This window comes from Oncorhynchus mykiss, chromosome 16 (assembly GCF_013265735.2).
Source record: "Oncorhynchus mykiss isolate Arlee chromosome 16, USDA_OmykA_1.1, whole genome shotgun sequence".
Taxonomy (NCBI): domain Eukaryota; kingdom Metazoa; phylum Chordata; class Actinopteri; order Salmoniformes; family Salmonidae; genus Oncorhynchus; species Oncorhynchus mykiss.
The window spans coordinates 53,026,240-53,046,497 of NC_048580.1; the positions used below are offsets into that span (position 1 = coordinate 53,026,240).

The window sequence follows — 20,258 nt, forward strand, 5'->3', positions numbered from 1 at the left end:
ATAGAATAACAATAATCATTCTATTTCCAACAGTTCTCCCAAGTGTTTTGAGCTAAATCGCAAGTAAAATTGCAATTACAACAGTTGGTTAAAAATAAGGCCTAGGTTTTTGTCAATATCGTGCAGCCCAACAGTATGGAAATGATATCAAATGAGTGCAGGAAATGCAGAAATTTGAGAAAATGCAGAAAAGTATTCAGACAAACTGAACACCACAAAAATACAAAATAACAAAGTGAAACAAACTAAACGGTCCCGTGTGGTAACAAACACTAACACGGAAAATAATCACCCACAACTCAAAAGTGAAACCAGGCTACCTAAATATGGTTCTCAGGGACAATGATAAACAGCTGCCTCTGATTGAGAACCATACCAGGCCAAACACAGAAATCCCAAAACATAGAAAAAGGAACATAGACAACCCACCCAACTCACACCCTGACCATACTAAAACAAAGACATAATAAAATAACTGAGGTCAGAACGTGACACGCACTACTCAAAGCAAATGTAGAATTGTTATTATTAAAAATACAAAAGAATACTGTGATATGATATGCGGTCCATATTGCCCAGCCCTAGCTTCACGACAGCCCCGCCAATGTGGAGGGGAGCGTGCTCGCCCCGGTTTCCTGTAGTCCACGATCAGCTCCTTGGTCATACTGGCGTTGAAATTGTTGTCCTGGCCAGGTCTCTGACCACCTCACTGTAGGCTGTATCATCGCTGTCAGTGATCAGGCCCACCACCATTGTGTCATCAGCAAACTTGATGATGGTGTTGGCATTGTAGTGTTGTAATATTTGATAAGTATATATTATATATGTGACGCGCACAAATACACTATAGAAAAGTATGTGGACACCCCTTCAAATTAGTGGATTTGGCGATTTCAGCCACACCGGTTGCTGACAGGTGTATAAAATCGAGCACACAGCCATGCAATCAACATAGACAAACATTGGCAGTAGAATGGCCTTACTGAAGAGCTCAGTGACTTTCAATGTGGCACCACCTTAGAATCCCACCTTTCCAAAAAGTCAGTTCATCAAATTTCTGCTCTGCTAGAGCTGCCCCGGTCAACTGTAAGTGTTGTTCTTGTGAAGTGGAAACGTCTAGGAGCAACAACGGCTCAGCCACAAAGTGGAAGGCCACACAAGCTCACAGAACGGGACCGCTGAGGGCTGAAGCGCGTAGCGCATAAAAATCGTCTGTCCTTGGTTGCAACACTCACTATCCAGTTACTGCCTCTGGAAGCAACGTCAGCACAAGAACTGTTCATCGGGAACTTCATGAAATGCGTCACAATGGTCGAGCAGCCGGACACAAGCCTGAGATCACCATGCGCAATTCCAAGCATTGGCTGGAGTGGTGTAAATCACACTTCACCATCTGGCAGTCCGTTGGACAAATCTGGGTTTGGCAGATACCAAAAGAACACTACCTGCTCTAATGCATAGTGCCGACTGTAAAGTTTGGTGGAGGAGGAATAATGGTCTGGGGCTGTTTTTAATGGTTTGGGCTAGGCCCATAAGTTCCAGTGAAGGAATATCTTAACGCTACAGCATACAATGACATTCTAGACAATTTTGTGCCTCCAATTTTGTGGCAACAGTTTGGGGAAGGCCCTTTCCTGTTTCAGCATGACAATGCCCCTGTGCCCAAAGCGAGGTCCAAACAGAAGTGGTTTGTCAAGATTGATGTGGGAGAACTTGACTGGTTTGCACAGAGCCCTGACCTCAACCGAACACCTTTGGGATGAATTGGAATGCCGACTGCGAGCCAGGCCTAATCGCCCAACATCAGTGTCCGACCTCACTAAGGCTCTTGTGGCTGAATGGAAGCAAGTCCCCGCAGCAATGTTCTAACATCTAGTGGAAAGCCTTCCCATAAGAGTCTGTTATAGCAGCAAAGGGGGAACCAACTCCATATTAATGCCCATGATTTTGGAATGAGATGTTCGACGAGCAGGTATCCACATAGTTTGGGTCACGTAGTGTACTTATGATCATATTTTTTATGTTTTATTTAGTTTGTTATCTTTGGAGCCATCCCAATAATTTCCCAGGTATCTGCATTGAAAGTAATGTAGGATATTATTACAGCCGCTAGTGGGAGTTGTGATATCAATGGGGAGTGTTAGTGGGATCGTGAGGTCTTGGATGTTTCTTCTTCTCATTATTCCACCCTGTTAATTCAGGTATGTAATGCGCAAAAGTGCAATATTGAGATAACATGGTTAACTACATAGTCCATGAGTTTGATGATGTTTGAAGGAAATTGAAGGCAGTTTTAACCAAGTGAAACACTGGTTAGTATTTTCCCCATTATAAGTAATGGAGGTTCGCTATGTTGCTAACGGTTTACATGTATGAAAAGGGAATAATACCTACTAAAAAGGTAAAAAGATATATATATACAGTGCCTTGCGAAAGTATTCGGCCCCCTTGAACTTTGCAACCTTTTGCCACATTTCAGGCTTCAAACATAAAGATATAAAACTGTATTTTTTTGTGAAGAATCAACAACAAGTGGGACACAATCATGAAGTGGAACGACATTTATTGGATATTTCAAACTTTTTTAACAAATCAAAAACTGAAAAATTGGGCGTGCAAAATTATTCAGCCCCTTTACTTTCAGTGCAGCAAACTCTCTCCAGAAGTTCAGTGAGGATCTCTGAATGATCCAATGTTGACCTAAATGACTAATGAGGATAAATACAATCCACCTGTGTGTAATCAAGTCTCCGTATAAATGCACCTGCACTGTGATAGTCTCAGAGGTCCGTTAAAAGCGCAGAGAGCATCATGAAGAACAAGGAACACACCAGGCAGGTCCGAGATACTGTTGTGAAGAAGTTTAAAGCCGGATTTGGATACAAAAAGATTTCCCAAGCTTTAAACATCCCAAGGAGCACTGTGCAAGCGATAATATTGAAATGGAAGGAGTATCAGACCACTGCAAATCTACCAAGACCTGGCCGTCCCTCTAAACTTTCAGCTCATACAAGGAGAAGACTGATCAGATATGCAGCCAAGAGGCCCATGGTCACTCTGGATGAACTGCAGAGATCTACAGCTGAGGTAGGAGACTCTGTCCATAGGACAACAATCAGTCGTATTTTGCACAAATCTGGCCTTTATGGAAGATTGGCAAGAAGAAAGCCATTTCTTAAAGATATCCATAAAAAGTGTTGTTTAAAGTTTGCCACAAGCCACCTGGGAGACACACCAAACATGTGGAAGAAGGTGCTCTGGTCAGATGAAACCAAAATTGAACTTTTTGGCAACAATGCAAAACGTTATGTTTGGCGTAAAAGCAACACAGCTGAACACACCATCCCCACTGTCAAACATGGTGGTGGCAGCATCATGGTTTGGGCCTGCTTTTCTTCAGCAGGGACAGGGAAGATGGTTAAAATTGATGGGAAGATGGATGGAGCCAAATACAGGACCATTCTGGAAGAAAACCTGATGGAGTCTGCAAAAGACCTGAGACTGGGACGGAGATTTGTCTTCCAACAAGACAATGATCCAAAACATAAAGCAAAATCTACAATGGAATGGTTCAAAAATAAACATATCCAGGTGTTAGAATGGCCAAGTCAAAGTCCAGACCTGAATCCAATCGAGAATCTGTGGAAAGAACTGAAAACTGCTGTTCACAAATGCTCTCCATCCAACCTCACTGAGCTCGAGATGTTTGCAAGGAGGAATGGGAAAAAATTTCAGTCTCTCGAATGTGCAAAACTGATAGAGACATACCCCAAGCGACTTACAGCTGTAATCGCAGCAAAAGGTGGCGCTACAAAGTATTAACTTAAGGGGGCTGAATAATTTTGCACGCCCAATTTTTCCGTTTTTGATTTGTTAAAAAAGTTTGAAATATCCAATAAATGTCGTTCCACTTCATGATTGTGTCCCACTTGTTGTTGATTCTTCACAAAAAAATACAGTTTTATATCTTTATGTTTGAAGCCTGAAATGTGGCAAAAGGTCGCAAAGTTCAAGGGTCCCGAATACTTTCGCAAGGCACTGTATATACTTTATATTAGAAAAGGGAATAAGATGCTGTCCAAACTTCTACTTTTTTCAATAATGTTTTAGCTCCTATTTGGTTTATTTTCTATGAACAAAGGCTCAGTTTACTTTAGGTAATATATGTAAATATGCGATGATAGAATATGTTGAAAGTGTTTATATTTGTAAGAAAATAGCATTTAACAGTCCATTAGCTTTATGCTAACCAAACGTAGCTAACTCTAGGCTATTGGGTTTCAGCTATTGTTAGCTCACGTGTTGATGGTTTAGAATGTAATGGTTGTAGCATTGTGTAGCACAGGCCTCTGCTAGCTTTATGAAAATTGACACGGCTAGTACAGTCAGATCTATATAATGTAGTGTAGTCTCTTTTGATACAATTTGATGGTTTTACATGCTAAATAGCTTTTGCTGTTAGATGCTAAATACTACTGATAAAATAGCCTAAATACTAATGATAAAATAGTTATATGCACTATTAATTTGATTATTAGTGAAAGGGGAATGTGTTGAATGTGTAGATGTATGGAGATAGCTTTTTAAACTTGAGACCTTAATTTTTGATACTCAACATGGAATGTGAAAGACTTAGTACTACAATGCAGTTGTAATGTATCATTGATTTTGACAACAGAAAGAAAAGATAAATAATAAAACATTTTCCTACATTTTGGAGAATGCCTAATACTGAACACGACTAACTTTTCTCTGTCTCCTCATTCCACCCTGTTAATTCAGGTGTATTAATTAACTGCTGACCACGACTCAGTCCCAGGTGTGTAACATGTACACTGAGTATACCAAACATTAGGGAAACCTTCCTTTCTAATATTGAGTTGCCTTTTGCCCTCAGAACAGCCTCAATTTGTCGACAAAGTGTTGTTTTGGAGGCAGTACTTGCAGCATACTGTAGTTGTACTGCATGGACTCTCCAAGGTGTCGAAAGCGTTCCACAGGGATGCTGGCCCATGTTGACTCCAATGCTTCCCACAGTTTTGTCAAGTTGGCTGGATGTCCTTTGTGTGGTGGACCATTCTTGACACACCCGGGAAACTGCTGAGCGTGACAAACCCAGCTTCGTTGCAGTCCTTGACACAAACCAGTGCGTCTGGTACCCTGTTCAATGGCACTTACAGTAAAAAAACATTGTCTTGCCCATTCACCCTCTGAATGGCACACATACACAATCCGTCTCAATTGTCTCAAGGATAAAAAATGCCCTTCATTTACGCTGATTGAAGTGGATTTAACAAGTAACATCAATAAGGGATCATAGCTTTCACCTGGTCAGTCTATGCATGGAAAGAGCAGGTGTTCTTAATGTTTTGTATGCTCAGTGTATACCACACATGTGATCCATGATAAGACTATGCAATTAGCCTATTCAAATCTTAATCTGACTACATAAAGATGATATAGCAATATGCTATAATAGACTGTAGCTGAGTTACAGTAATAGCAATCAAGATAGGTCTGAGAATGGAATTCTTAATCAAGTGTATTATTTAATAACTTTGTAAAATGAATGAATTCACATACAATACATAAAGCTTAAGTTACAAAGCATTAACAAGTATTACAAGCATTGTTCTAGGCATGATCAGAGAAAGAGAGAGAGAAGCCTGAAAGGCCATGCCACAAGAGTCCATGGGGTGGAGAGAGAAAGAGAGAGAGTGTATCTTACTAGCACAGATCAGGAACAAAGAGAGAGAGAGCAATGAATCCCTTTTATAAAATCTGAGTTGTATAGCGTTACTGTTGAGTTAACTCTCAAACAGATATCAGAAAAACAGGATTTAAAGGCAACTGAACCTCTACTACTCAGAGTTGAGGATGGCGGGGGGAGGACCCTACAGAGTCGTGCATGGCCACACAGTCGTGGGTGAACAGGGAGTAAAAGAGGGGACTAAGCACACACCCCTGGGGGGCCCCCATGTTGAGAATAAGCGTGGCGGATGTGTTGTTGCCTACCCTCACCACCTGGGGGTGCCCGTCGGGAAGTCCAGGATCCAGTTGCAGAGGGAGATGTTCAGTCCCAGGGTCCAGAACTTGGTGACGAGCTTGGAGGGGACTATAGTGTTGAGCTGAGCTGTAGTCAATGAACAGCATTTTCACATAGGTATTCCTCTTGTCTAGGTGGGAGAGAGCAGCGTGAGATGCAATTGAGTTCGATCTGTCGATCTGTTGGGGTGGTATGCGAATTGGAGTATGTAAGGGGTGGACACTGCAAGAAACACTTAATTCTGCAGGAATTAATGTAAAAAATTGGCAAACATGTGAGGCCAACAGTCAGTGTTCAGACTTCAGTTATTAGTCCAACTATTACTGTTCCCATCTGAACTTAAAAGGTGTGCAAACCAGGGCTCACTTTTGAGGGGAAGCGCATTGGTTCCAGGACAATGCGGTTTGTCCAGTGCGCATTGAGTGGATTCCTCCAAGTTAAACTGCATATTGAAACATGGCTGCAAACACATCGTTTCTAAACCCAGGGGCCTAATGTCCAGATACTTCCTGGAACGCTTCATGAAGCAGAATCCACAAGACCGAGGTTTGGGGTTTCACAAGTCAATGGGAGAAGTGAAAAATGTGCCATCAAGTTGTTACATTTTTCAAAATCTAAAGGCAAAACCTACATTTGAGCCAATGTCTTAAGCAGCTGAAACTGTAATATGCCTACTACAACCTTGTGAAAGTGACAAACCTGAAGTGTTTTCATTTTCATCAAAAACAACTTGAAGAAATGCCTTTGATTTGAGAGCCCATGCACAGTTCGGCGTGACATGACCATTGGACCCGATGATGTGTTTCTGCGCATGAGTTTAGCTAGCTAAAGTCCCCTTTGTACTGCAGTTGAATTTACTGACTGGTGAAAATTACAGCCAGAGATCAGTCATGTCCAGCAATGCCATGTGTAATATTGTAACTGCATGACTATGTGTAACTCTGTGTTGTTGTCTGTTCACACTGCTAGGCTTTATCTTGGCCAGGTCGGAGTTGTAAATGAGAACTTGTTCTCAACTAGCCTACCTGGTTAAATAAAGGTGAAATATATATATATATATTTTTTAAACTACAGTTTGTAACGCATTATCAATTTATATACAAATATTGAAAATATATTCATAGATGCAATTCAATATAGAAGATACAGTATATTATTGAAAATATCATAGCACGATGGGTCCAAGAGACGTACATGATCACAGTTATTTTCACTGGCCATGTGTGGATTTACTGATTGATAACTGGTTGCTAATGGATATTTGTACCTGATGCAAATGTCTCAAAAATAATAACTGTTTTAGAAGCCTTGTTTACACTTTGCGGTAACATGCAAGTTTTGTGATCTGATCAATATGACCCAATCAGTATTTGTCTGTCACGTCCACACATGGTATTAAAATGTGTCTGTGTTTACACAGGAAGCCTAATTCTGATCCTTTGCACAATTATTGGTGAAGAAAGAGTTAGGCTGCCTGTGTAAACAGCCTACTTGTGTCTGCATTGTGACCAGATTAACTGGTGCCTCCCTGTGTGCAAATTGTTTTGACAGATATCGGGTGTGTTTGAGTGATAAGGCTAAAGCAACCAACTATAGACGAAAGTCAAGGAGTGAAGTCGGGGTAGGTGCATCTGCAACCAATGATGTATATAAACCATGGATTGCTAATGCTATGTATTGGCCATTGAGAGGCTTTGAGGCCACTGGTCGGCCATATTGGCACTCCCCAGCAGAAGCAGGCCTCCATAGGAATAAATGGAATTCTACAGTATTTCAATGAGTTGTTCCAAGGACATAATTACATGTATTTAGGTATTTTTGTTGTTTTATTAAGGACAGTAACATTAGCAATCTCTAAAAAGCACACTTTAAGGAAAATGTTTTTATATATATATATATTATTTGTTTTATCTTTAGCTCACATAATAATATTTTAAAAGTGTGCATTAAGGTGTCTGTAATAGAATAAGTGTGGGAAATGTAGACATTAATATATGCATTTTTATAAGTTCCAAGATGGAGGCAAGCCAATTGTTTGTAAAGGAGTTTCTTTATGTCGAAATAAACCTTTATGTCGAAACAAACTGAAATCATATGTGTGTACACATCGTACAATCAATTAGCGAGAGCCTCAAATATCACATTTCTATGTATATTTCCACTGTACAAATAAGTCAGGACAAATTGTTTCCTTTTCCAGTCATGTCTTTGGTCACGTTCGTGTGGTTCAAACAAAAACACCTTAATGATTGGTTGACAATAGTCTCCCACAGGGCAAGCGATGGCCGCAGGATGAAGTTGTTGAAGAGCAACTGCAGAAACCTGCAGTCAAAACTGAATGACCTTTGATCACATGATTTTTGTAAAGTTCATGCAGTTGACATGCAGGCGCAAAAGTCGGACAACTTTGATCCCCAGAATGCGAAACACTTTGAAGGCGTTGAAAAAAAGAGACCCACTCGAACGCACCCCGCTATGGCTGAACATTGATGAGTGAAGTCGGGGGATCTGCAACAGCCGAAAGTCAGACAATGTTATGGTTTACCTACAGCAAGGCTCTGTCCAACATGGCAGTGTTGCCATTGTTTATAAAAACTTTTTCTATGGAATGTCAAAATAAACATGTAAATATGTGTACATTGTACTATCAATTGGTGAGAGAGAGCCTCGAAATATCACATTCATTTGTACAGAGCCACTGTAGACATGAATCGCAGCAAAGTTTCACGCATGTCTTTTGTCCCGTTCGCTTGGGTCAGAAGCAGCAGCAGGTACTTGAAGGCGATTTCATAGTTTTTGTAAAGTTCATGCAGTTGACATGTCGGACCATTTTTATCCCCATAATGCAACACACTTTGAAAGTGAAATGGTAAAATGTATCACATTTATCCACTCAAACACACCCATTCATTCAAAATAATTTGAATGCATTTTTTAAAGACAATTGCTGAGGTCATAAGTAAATGGTGCCCCATGGTGGTGGTGGGGTTATGGTATGGGCAGGCATAAGCTACGGACAATGAACACAATCACATCTTATCGATGGCAATTTGAATGCAGAGATACTGTGATGAGATCCTGAGGCCCGTTGTGCCATTTATCTGCCGCCATCACCTCATGTTTCAGCATAATTCAGAGCCCCATGTCACAAGGACCTGTACACAATTCCTGGAAGCTGTAAATGTCCCAGTTATTCCATGGCCTACATACTCAACAGACATGTCACACATAGAGCATGTTTGGGATGTTCTGGCTTGACACGTACAATAGCATGTTCCAGTTCCCGCCAATATTCAGCAACTTCACACAGCCATTGAAGAGTTGGACAACATTCCACAGGCCACAATCAACAGCCTGATCAACTCCATGCGAAGGAGATGTGTCACACTGCATGAGGCAAATGGTGGTCACACCAGATACGGACTAGTTTTCTGATCCATGCCCCTACCTTTTTCAAGAGGTATCTGTGATCAACAGAGGCATACTTGTATTCCCAGTCATGTGAAATTCATAGATCAGGGCCTAATTACTACATTGTAATTGACTGATTCTTATATTTTACGTTTTGAAATTGTTGCATATTGCATTAAAATGTTAATTGTGTACTAATCACCTTACGTCACAAATAACTCATTATTTGTAGATCAGACCGTCACAATTTACCCATGACATAACGGTTTTGTTGCACAAGAACAAGGCCAGTGACTTTAGAGGCCCGTATAATGATAATTCAAATAGTTTGACCATCCAGATCTGTTTACACTTGATTAATATCCAGACACCACACATTCCTGACTACCTCCGGAGTTGGTCAGGAAGATCTGATAACAATGAGATCATGTGTCTTTAATAGTCTATACCAGTCTAAAAATGTGGGCAGTCAAGAATGTTGACAAGATTAGGACAAAGGGGGCATGTTGGCACCAGGTATAAACAGGGCTCGAGAGCCAGTTCAACAGGCATCCCCTCCAGGATCAAGCAAAACAAAAAAAAAGGACAGCATACGAATGACACTAAGGACCTTTCAGCATTTCAAATAAAATAAACATGAAAGAAAGCAACAGCCCTTCATTAACATGTTCATTTTCTGCTATGACAAACATTTTGTATTGTTTTTATACAAGTTTCACATGATTCATTACATCAATCAATGTGGTTTGTTACCTAGTCTAGACCATTTCAGGAGATCAGTGCTCAAAAGGTGAGGCCATTTACTTTGCACCAAGGCTCCCTAATCCAAATAACACTGAGCCAATGAGACAGACAAAAGCAGCATTTGATTTCAAGGCATGAGAATGAACTAGAATGGACAAACCTAGTAATCTCCAAATCGACCCCAGTTAAGACAAAATATGGCATGAATGGGGTCTTAGGCCGTACCTAACCACTGCATTGTTCTGGGGAATTGAGAGCCAACATTAAGAAATTCACCTGAATTGCAGTGAATTTCAAAGTAGATCATTAAGACATTCACTTGATTGATTTATCAGAACTACTGCAATTTTGAAGAACTACTACAAATGTATAATAGAAAAGGTCAGCATAATTTTCCTAACTTATTTTTTGATTGGGTGGAATCAATATGGAACCAGTGTATGGATACCAGGGAGGCAAGGCCAGTATAATTCAGCACTGTGTTGTTACACATCACACTTCTTTATCCAGCATGGTTTTTGGGTAAGCCAAAGTTTGTGCATTAAAAATGGTACAAAAATCTATCTCCCCTTCCCCATATGCCGTCAGTGCTCCCAGAAGGCAATGCAACAAGACAGTGGACAAAGGACAGCGTTGAAAGTCTTGAGACCAGATGGAGTGTACTTTCTTGGTTCCACACACACACACACACACACACACACACACACACACACACACACACACACACACACAGACAGAGGACAGGCAGTCAGTCTCAAGGGCATGCTACCAGTCAGTTTGACCAGCAGACACATCAGGTGGCCACTACGGTGCAGCATGGGGAGGGTCACGTCAGGCCTCTCTGATCTTGGCAGCCAGAGCAGAGTTCTCCTGGCGAATGGCTTTGTAGTCCTCGAGGATCTTCTCCAGGTTGCTTACAGTCTTCTTACCATTTTCAGTTTCAATCTATGGAGAGAAGGAAACTTAAAAGTTTGCTCTACCAAGTCAGCCCTATATCACTATGTCAATAAAATGACAAACTGACTCATGTGGTACAGTAGCAGTACAAGTTAGTGGTTTGGAATAAAAGAAAGAGGGCCATATATACCTGCTCCTCCAGGTCTCTGATCTCTCTCATGATTGTGCCTGTGTCCTCAATAGTTTGGATCAACTGAGTGCAGTTCTATACCAAGGAAGATAATGAAGTCACAACTAAGCAATGTAGCTATAGGCACCTAAAATTACCACAGAGCACCAGACCAAAGGATATGCAGTATGTCTTGCTCTTCAATTTCTAAGAAAATGTTATATTCTGCAAACAAGCTCTTACCTCATGCAAGGCTGCCAGGTACTTGTAGGATTTGCGGACAGATTCATCTTTCTTCGCATCCTACACAGTATTAGGAAAAGTATTGATTAGGCAAGAAGGAACATCATTGGTGTGCTTTCCTGAAATTGTCAAACTGTGTTATAGAACAATTGAAATGAAAGGCATGAGCAAACTGACAGCATGGTTCCTTGGTAGCAAGTTGAGCATTATCAGGTGATCTAGAAGGGATTTCTTTGACCTATAATTGCAAAAAAAGTAGATGCATGAGTTATCTTGCTAGGTGCTCTACCTTGAAGACCAGCTCATCAGTCACAGCGAACGTTCGGTCCAGTTTTCCAGTCAGATTGTTAATCTCTTTCTGCAGCTCCTTAGTGTCAGACAGAATCTACAGACCGAGAGGCGGACACACAAATACCATACTTGAAATCACACTACTCAGTTTCAAATTGAGTTTTTAATTCCTTTGTTTTTGAGGATATACTCAGGACTGCATTGTTGAGGTGTCTCAAACAGTGTACCTTTGTAATTTCTTCCTTCTGTTTCCTGATGTTGCCAACGATCTCCAGGATCCTCGCAGTGTATGCTGAGCGAGAGACATCTTTGGGGAGATTCTCAAACTCTGTTATCTGAAAGAGATGTCAGATTCCCCAAAATTGTGTCTGACATACAATGCATGGACTGGAACCCAAATAAACACAGTGTAGAAGTAACTCATCCCAAATACATTTAAAATGTGTTCTAATACCAGTTGTTTATACAGTGCCTCCTTCTTCTTGGACTCCTCCGCAGACTGATGGATTTTGTTGTGAAGCTCTTTGATTTCAGATAGCTTTCTGGAGGACTCCATCTACAAAAAAGAATGGAAGTTGAAATAAGAATTTCTCTCACACAGTCAAACACACATGTGGTGATATCTAAGGAGATGAACGCTACCTCTTGGTTGCTGCAGAGCTCCTTGAGCCTGCGGTGCTCATCGATGAGCGGAGCTCTGCGTTTCTCCCACTGCGCAGCAAGGTTGACCACTCGCTTGGCACTTCCCTCCACCAGGGCCTGCAGCTTGGCCAGGTTGTTCTCTGCGTCCGGCATCAGGTCAATGGTCTGCTTCTTCACCCACACAGAGTCCTCCTTCTCTGCCTTGCTCAGCTCTTTCTGCTTCAGCTCATCTGACACCTGCACACAGACAGGAGACAAGTTAGTCTCGCAGGGTGACTACATCTTACATGTCACAGTTCATTTGACTGTGGTAACTCTGGTTGGAGGTAGGGATGGGGGTATGTAATCATTTCACTATTCGAATAGCATCATGAATTTGTCGGATATCCGGATATAGGAAATGCACATCTTTTTTTTACTTAAGTTAACCTGAGCACTGTTGCGCGATGGAGAGAAGCTGGCCCTCCATTGCTGCAGCTGAGTATGTGAAGGAACAGACGGAGAGAGAGGCAACTCAGCTACAGCCAAGACTAGCTAACTTGTTGCAGCCACAATGTTATTTATCGTCGCATATAACAGTGCCCGTCTTCACTGTAAAAGCCTAGAGAAGCAAGTTAGCTAGAGAAAACAACTGCCTACATGTTGGTTGCTCATTGTTGCCTAGATCTCATTTTGCTAACTATACATTACTTCATTTTATTCGATCTTGCATTGCATTAGTGAACTCACTCTCTTTCTCCACATTGTCGCTTTGATTGGCCAACATAAACAACAAGCTACACATGTGAAGGCTACCGGTCAACTACCCGTCTTTTTATGGGGTGCAGAACCTAAAAAATACATAAAAAAATACAAACACTTTTCATGTTTAAATGTCATGGTATATCCTTTCATCTAACAATCCCATATGGATATTTTAATGAAACTTTGAAAAATACTTAAAATAGGGCTATAATTCCCCCCCCTGCAAAATACAAATATCAGATTGGATATTCGAATAACCACGCACATCCCTAGTCTGAGGTCTACACAAATACAGAGTTTATCTGTTTTAAATCAGAGGTTCCAGTTACCTGAAGTATGGATACGGTGAGCTGCCTCATGTCTCCGCCCACCTCCTCTAGGCTGAGGGAGAGCTGCTGTAGCTGCCGCTGCAGGGAGGCCAGCTCCTCCTGCTGTCGGGCCTGCAGTTCCTCCTCCGACTGATGCGAGCTGGGAAGGGAGCTGGCCGCCATCTGCTGGGAGGCTTTCGCAGGCTCCTGGCACACACACACTAGATTCAGATTGGCAATGAAAGGGGGAACATTTGTAGATGTTGCTCAATGTCTTCGGGGCAGGCTTTGTTAACTCTTCAATCACCTGTGTGAAAGTGAATTTCTCGGTGTGAGTGAAGCGGGTGCCCTTGGCGAGGATGTCACCACCAAGGGAGGAGCCCCCGAAGGACTGAAGTAGCTCTGTGAGAGCAGACGCCGTGTGGGCACCGAGGGTATCCGAGTGAGACTGGGCCGCAGTGCGCAGCTGCTCTTCGATCCGCTTCTGCAGACGGGCACGCTTCCTGGAGCGATATTCCTGGGTGGCCACGAGAGGAAAAGTGGAGATCAGAGATTAAAACCATGCAATAAACACAAAATTATTCTTCTGTGCTCAAATTGAAATTGTCCAGAATCTTGAAAAACTATCCCTTTAAGAGTGTACCTCAGGGGTGAGGCGGGAAAGGAGGCCTTGGCTGTTCCACTCATTGTCCCACTCCTGGGCGGCACTAAGCTCCCCTGCATGCAGCTCCAGCAGGGAGGCCGGCACTGAGGCATGCTGCGACGGCTGTGCAGTCACAGGTGGAAGAAATTCCCTGTGGTAGTCCTTTTCCTCTGGAGACGGGGTGAAAAGAATGACGTGGTACACTGGGATTTAACTTTCACCACAGGTTCTTATTTCATTGGCAAAAAATATATTGTACCACATGCTAATATATATAGGCTACTAATTCAGAACCCTACACAATTGGAAGAATTGGATTACAGAATGATATGCAATGAGAGTAAGTACAGAGGGCCCTGTGTATTCTGGGGTTTACCTTTCAATTGCTTTTTCCCAGGCACTTTGAGGCAGTGCAGTAAACTAAGGGGCTGAGAGTGGAAACTGTGGGAAGGTCCTGGGTTCTAAAAATAATGAAATGTTAAGCGAGAACACATACATTAAGTGGGAATACTTGACAAAGACATTAAAATAGGAAGTTTGTATAGTGCATCATTTTGGTTTATTGACTTCAATAAATATCCAGGTCATAAAAAACAGGATAAACTTGAGACATTGCATTATTGCCTCACTACTTTCACTGACCAGCCCTGAAATCTAACTTCCTTTATGATCTAGGAAACCAACAGTTATTTGTCAGTGTTTCTTAACTTTAGCTGCCATGTCATTAATGCTTTGTGATATTGCCAGCAGGACATAGCTACCTGTGTTTTACATAGGAGGGGTAGTCTGCAAGATGGAGGGAGCCAAGGCAAGGCCAGCTGAGCTTTGATCTGGGCAGCTATCAATTTCTGGAGGAGGACCGATTTACCTGTTATGGGGTACAATGAATGCGAGACAAATAAATACTTATAGATTAAGTAATTGTCATTTTGAGAGATTCACAAACATTCAATGTATTTTTATTGATCAGATTATAAAGCAAAACAAATGACCAATGTATAACGGGATTGCTAAAGTTAATGGTATTCAATAAATGACAAGAAGTACAATGGTGGGACAATGTGTCTGTACCTGCTGGTTGGTCCAAGGCCTCAGCACTTTCTCTGGGCAGCTTCTCCACCAGGAACATGAGCAGGGAGCGGATCTCTGGCTCATTGCTGTAAAGAAAAGTCTGGTAGCCAATCTCTCCCTTGTAGCCAAGGTCCTGCATAGAAACACATGTCAACCTGGTTATGGAGTCTGCTCATACACATGACATTAACCTTTGTGTCACATACCTCACCCAGTCTAGAGCATGAAAATGGAATCAGTCCACGACATTGTGTATGAAGACCATTACGAACATGTGGAATGATGGAGCCTTCTTCACAAAATGAGCAAACCAAATGTATTCACACTTGGGAGATTCTAAATCTTGTAATAAAACTACATTTCAGAAGATCACTTCAATGAAGTTATGCAAGCAAATGGACTATTCAATAAAGCCAATCGAGTGAGGAAATAAAAATAATTCAAAGCAGTGCTCAACGAGATGGAATGGCATTAGGATATGACATGACTTCAAATTGTCGCAGGAGGTCAAATTGGTTGCTGAATTACATCTATTCAGACATTTGGGACAATTAATAACTGAGCTTGACGTAATGAAATTCAATTGATTTTAGAGTATAAAAAGACCCTGGACTGAGTGTCATGCAAAGGGGGTATAGATCATATGGCTACTGTACATCAAGAAGTCATGCATGGATATTATTTTAGATCCAACAATATCTTAATCTTCTTCATTTGATCAACATAGTCTTGTGGGGAGAGAGTCACGAGCCTCACTTCGCAACAGGAGGGGGAGCACTATCCCTTTTCTTTTTGACCTCTCACCTGACAGGCCTGTGCCAGGCTCATGCCCACTCGAAAGCGGGCAGACATGCCGGGGGGTAAGGAGTGGGACAGGCTGCTCCCCAGGGCCGGGTCGATCACTCGCAGACATTTCACTACCGCCTCCACTATGAGCTCACTGGAGAAGCGCTTCACACTCTGAACATCCTCCCCCACGTCCCTTTGCAAACACACAGAGCATGAGATGCAAGTGCACGGGGTTAACTTCTCATGTGTGTCTCACACCTCGCTAGTCATGTAATCAGCAAGTTACTCTTAAACGACATTGAAAATGTGTACAGTTAGCGTAGCTAACTTGACCGACATGGAAGAATTCTGGTCATTACAGTAGCTCAAAGATTTGCAGAGTTCAAATCAAAAGAACCAGCTGTTAGAACACACTCGTACAAGAGTGAATTAATGTAATTTAGCTAACTTAGCTAGCTCTCTGCACTTCACTTCCCAAGGAAAACATCAGTTGAGATAATGGCTGATGAGTAATTGAATGAAGATAGGCCTGGGTGTCAGTCACTAAATCAAAGAAGAGAGCTACGTATCTAGGGGTAGCGAGCTATCCAAAACTCAATAGACACAAACAAGAAACAGTAGCAAGCCAGATGGCAAACGTTCGCTAACTAGAAACAAAATGTTAATAATGTTGGCTAACTACTTACGTGCCGGTCTGTCTAAGGGAGTGAATTAAAATCTTATCAACTTCCTCCATCACTGTAAGAAGATTAAGTGCCTTGCAATTCCTTTAGCAAAAATCCCCCGAAATTCCAATCATTAGGCTTCAATATGCTTCTTTTGGCTAGCTAGATAACGTTAGAGGTTTCACAGGCGGATCCATTCAAAAACAACAAGCTAGCTCGCCTGTTTTTAGCTGGGGAACTAGCTTACGTTGTCACTTCTCAACGGATGAACTAGAGGCACGACAGTAACTATTCCAGCAACATTTCCACTTAACACTTTTTTGTGCTCCCTTAAATGTCTTACAAATAGCTTTTTTCGTATGAGAGATAGCTAGCTGACAAATTAGTGAAAGCTAAATTGCTGCATCTATAAACACATTAAGTCACGTGGGAGGAGGATATGATAGCAGTGTTCTATGGGATGCTGAGTTTCAACATTCTTCAGTAGTGTTGCAAAAAAACTGGAGAGTTGGGAAAGTTAAACTATGATTCCCAGCATCCCCCCGCTTCTGGAGTCGCATGACTGGGTACTGCGTCGAGGAAGAGGCGAAGCGAAAGGATTTGTGCCACGTTCATGTACTAGTCAGAACTAGGAAACTCGGAAATGTCTGACTTACCAACTGGTAAACGCGGCACGGTATAACTACAACCATTTAGCAATTCGGACATTTCCGAGTTTCCTAGCTCCGTCTAGCATTGGAATGCGACATTACTCCACCCCAAATCTGTCCACGCGAGATAAGCAGACCACGTGGCCATGTTCCGTGTGGAGGTCAACAATGATTAATGTCCATTGGGGTGGGGTTGGGGATAGGCAGTGTGTACCCAATGGTAGTACCACCCTCTTCAGTGCCTTGCTGTAACAGGCTGTGACGCAGCCCGATACAAGTGTGAATGTATATTCTCCCTCAAGCCATACCACAACGGCCCTCAAGGATCTACACTGGACTTTGTGCAAACTGGAAACCACATATCCCGAGGCCGCATTTATTGTAGCTGGGGATTTTAACAAAGCAAATTTGAGGAAAACCCTAGCGAAGTTCTATCAACACATTGACTGCTGTAGTACTCGCACTGCTAAAACACTCGACCACTGCACTCCAACTCCCGGCATGCCTACAAGGCCCTCCCTTTGGCAAATCAGATCATGACTCCATTTTGCTCATCCCCTTTATTTTTTTATTTTATTTAACTAGGTAAGTTAGTTGAATGAAGGTTACTTTTTTAAATAACAAATTCTTATTTACAATGACGGCCTACACCGGCCAAACTCTGACAACCCTGGGCCAATTGTGAAAAACCTACCCTAACCAGAAACCATGGATAGATGGCGGAATTCCCGCAAAATTGAAAGTGCGAACCACCGCATTTAACCATGTAAAGGAGACTCGGAATATAGCCAAATACAAACAGTGTAGTTATTCCCTCCGCAAGGCATTCAAACAAGCAAAATGTGAGTATAGAGACAAAGTGGAGTTGCAGTTCAACGGCTCAGTCTGTTGTCCCCACATGCTTCAAGATGACCACTATTGTTCCTGTACCCAAGAATGCAAAGGTCACTGAACTAAATGACTATCGCCCCGTAGCACTCACTTCTGTCATCATGAAGTGCTTTGAGAGACAAGTCAAGGATCATATCACCTCCACCTTACCTGCCACCCTAGACCCACTTCAGTTTGCATACTGCATACATCTCCATCATACTGCACACTGTCCTATTCCATCTGGACAAGAGGATGTGAAAATGCTGTTCATTGACTACAGCTCAGCATTCAACACCATAGTACCCTCAAAGCTCATCATTAAGCTTGAGGCCCTGGGTCTCAACCCCGCTCTGTGCAATTGGTTCCTGGACTTCCTGATGGACCTCCCCCAGGTGGTGAAGGTAGGAAACAATATCTCCACTTCGCTGATCCTCAACACTGGGGCCCCACAAAGGTGCGTGCTCAGCCCCCTCCTGTACTCCCTGTTTACACATGACTGAGTGGCCATGTACGCCTCCAACTCAATCATTAAGTTTGCAGATAACACAACAGCCTACAGGGAGGAGGTGAGGGCTCTTGGAGTGTGGTGTCAGGAAAATAACCTCTCACTCAACATGAACAAAACAAAGGAGATGATTGTGAAACAGCAAAGGTAGCACCCCCCTATCCACATCGACGGGACAGCAGTGGAGAGGGTGGAAAGTTTTAAGTTATGTACGTACATACCACTGACAAACTGAAATGGTCCACCCACACATACAGTGTGGAGAAGAAGACGCAGCAGTGCCTCTTCAACCTCAGGAGGCTGAAGAAATTTGGCTTGTCAACTAAAACTCTCACAAACCTTTACAGACTTACAATTGAGAGCATCCTTTCGGGCTGTATCACCGCCTGGTATGGCAACTGCACCTCCCACAACCGCAGGGCTCTCCAGAGGGTTGTGCGGTCTGCACAACATGTCACCGAGGGCAAACTACCTGCCCTCCAGGACACCTTCAGCACACAATGACACAGGAAGGCCAAAAAGATCATAAAGGACAACAACCACCTGAGCTACTGCCTGTTCACCCCGCTATCATCCAGAAGGCGAGGTCAGTACAGGTGCATCAATTACTTCTTAGATATTGCTGAACTGTCAGAACTAGAAGCACAAGCATTTTGCTACACTCGCAATAACATCTGCTAACCATGTGTATGTGACCAATTTGATTTGATTTAGTTATTCCCTCCATAAGGCAATCAGACAGGCAAAACGGCAGTACAGCGACAAAGTAAGGTCACAATTCAACGGCTCAGAAACAATACATATGTGGCAGGGTCAACAGACAATCACGGATTACAAAGGGAAAACCAGCCTCGTCGCCCGGACACCGACGTCTTGCTCCCAGACAAGCTAAACACCTTCGCACGCTTTGAGAATAACACAGTTCCACCGAAGCGGCCCGCTCCCAAGAACTGCTCTGTGGCCGACGTGAGTAAGATATTTAAACGTGTTAACCCTCGCAAGGCTGCCAGCCCAGACGGCATCCCTAGCCACGTCCTCAGAGCATGCGCAGACCAGATGGCTGGAGTGCTTACGGACACATTCAATCTCTCCTCATCCCAGTCTGCTGTCTCCACTTGCTTCAAGATGTCCACCATTGTTCCTGTACCCAAGAAAGCAAAGGTAACTGAACTAAATTACTATAGCCCCGTAACACTCACTTCTGTCATCATGAAGTGCTTTAAGAGGCTAGTTAAGGATCATATCATCTCTACATTACCTGACACCCTAGACCCACTCCAATTTGCATACCGCCCGACCAGATCCACAGATGATGCAATCTCTATTGCACTCCAGACTGCCCTTTCCCACATGGACAAAAGGAACACCTATGCTATTCATTGACTACAGCCCAGTGTTCAACACCATAGCGCCCTCAAAGCTCATCACAAAACTAAGGACCCTGCAACTAAACACCTCCCTCTGCAACTAGCCTGTTCAACCTCTCTTTCGTGTCGTCTGAGATTCCCAAAGATTGGAAAGCAGCTGCTTTCGACTCTGTCAATCACCACACCCTCATCGGGCAGAC

The 20,258-nt window shown here is 42.6% G+C and overlaps 1 protein-coding gene across 4 annotated transcripts; it reads right to left on the reverse strand.

Annotated features, from left to right (window-relative positions):
* Positions 1-9,857: 9,857 nt before the first annotated feature.
* Positions 9,858-17,236, reverse strand: LOC110492271 (coiled-coil domain-containing protein 22). Of its 4 annotated transcripts, XR_005036543.1 has the most exons (16): positions 16,685-17,228; positions 16,014-16,191; positions 15,210-15,342; positions 14,900-15,006; positions 14,515-14,599; positions 14,139-14,308; positions 13,803-14,012; positions 13,517-13,702; positions 12,444-12,680; positions 12,256-12,357; positions 12,029-12,136; positions 11,800-11,895; positions 11,511-11,570; positions 11,289-11,363; positions 10,938-11,146; positions 9,858-10,897 (listed from the first exon to the last, which is right to left on the reverse strand). XR_005036543.1 is itself a non-coding variant. In XM_021566451.2 (15 exons), exons 1-15 carry the CDS (start codon positions 16,732-16,734, stop codon positions 11,033-11,035), a joined length of 1,911 nt encoding a protein of 636 aa, XP_021422126.2. In that variant the 5' UTR covers positions 16,735-17,228; the 3' UTR covers positions 9,858-11,032. The 4 variants fall into 4 exon arrangements, 2 of the variants coding, with proteins under 2 accessions (XP_021422126.2, XP_021422127.2); XM_021566451.2 differs by having other exon boundaries at positions 9,858-11,146; XM_021566452.2 differs by lacking the exon at positions 16,014-16,191 and having other exon boundaries at positions 9,858-11,146; positions 16,685-17,226.
* Between the last annotated feature and the right edge of the window lie 3,022 nt (positions 17,237-20,258).

Excerpts from the sequence above, each read along its gene's own strand:
- LOC110492271 (XM_021566451.2), bottom strand. The coding sequence starts at position 16,734 with ATGGAGGAAGTTGATAAGATTTTAATTCACTCCCTTAGACAGACCGGC. Across the intron at positions 14,600-14,899 it reads CCCTCCTATGTAAAACACAG|AACCCAGGACCTTCCCACAG; the intron begins GTAGCTATGTCC and ends CATTATTTTTAG. Across the intron at positions 14,013-14,138 it reads TTTCCCGCCTCACCCCTGAG|GAATATCGCTCCAGGAAGCG; the intron begins GTACACTCTTAA and ends GTGGCCACCCAG.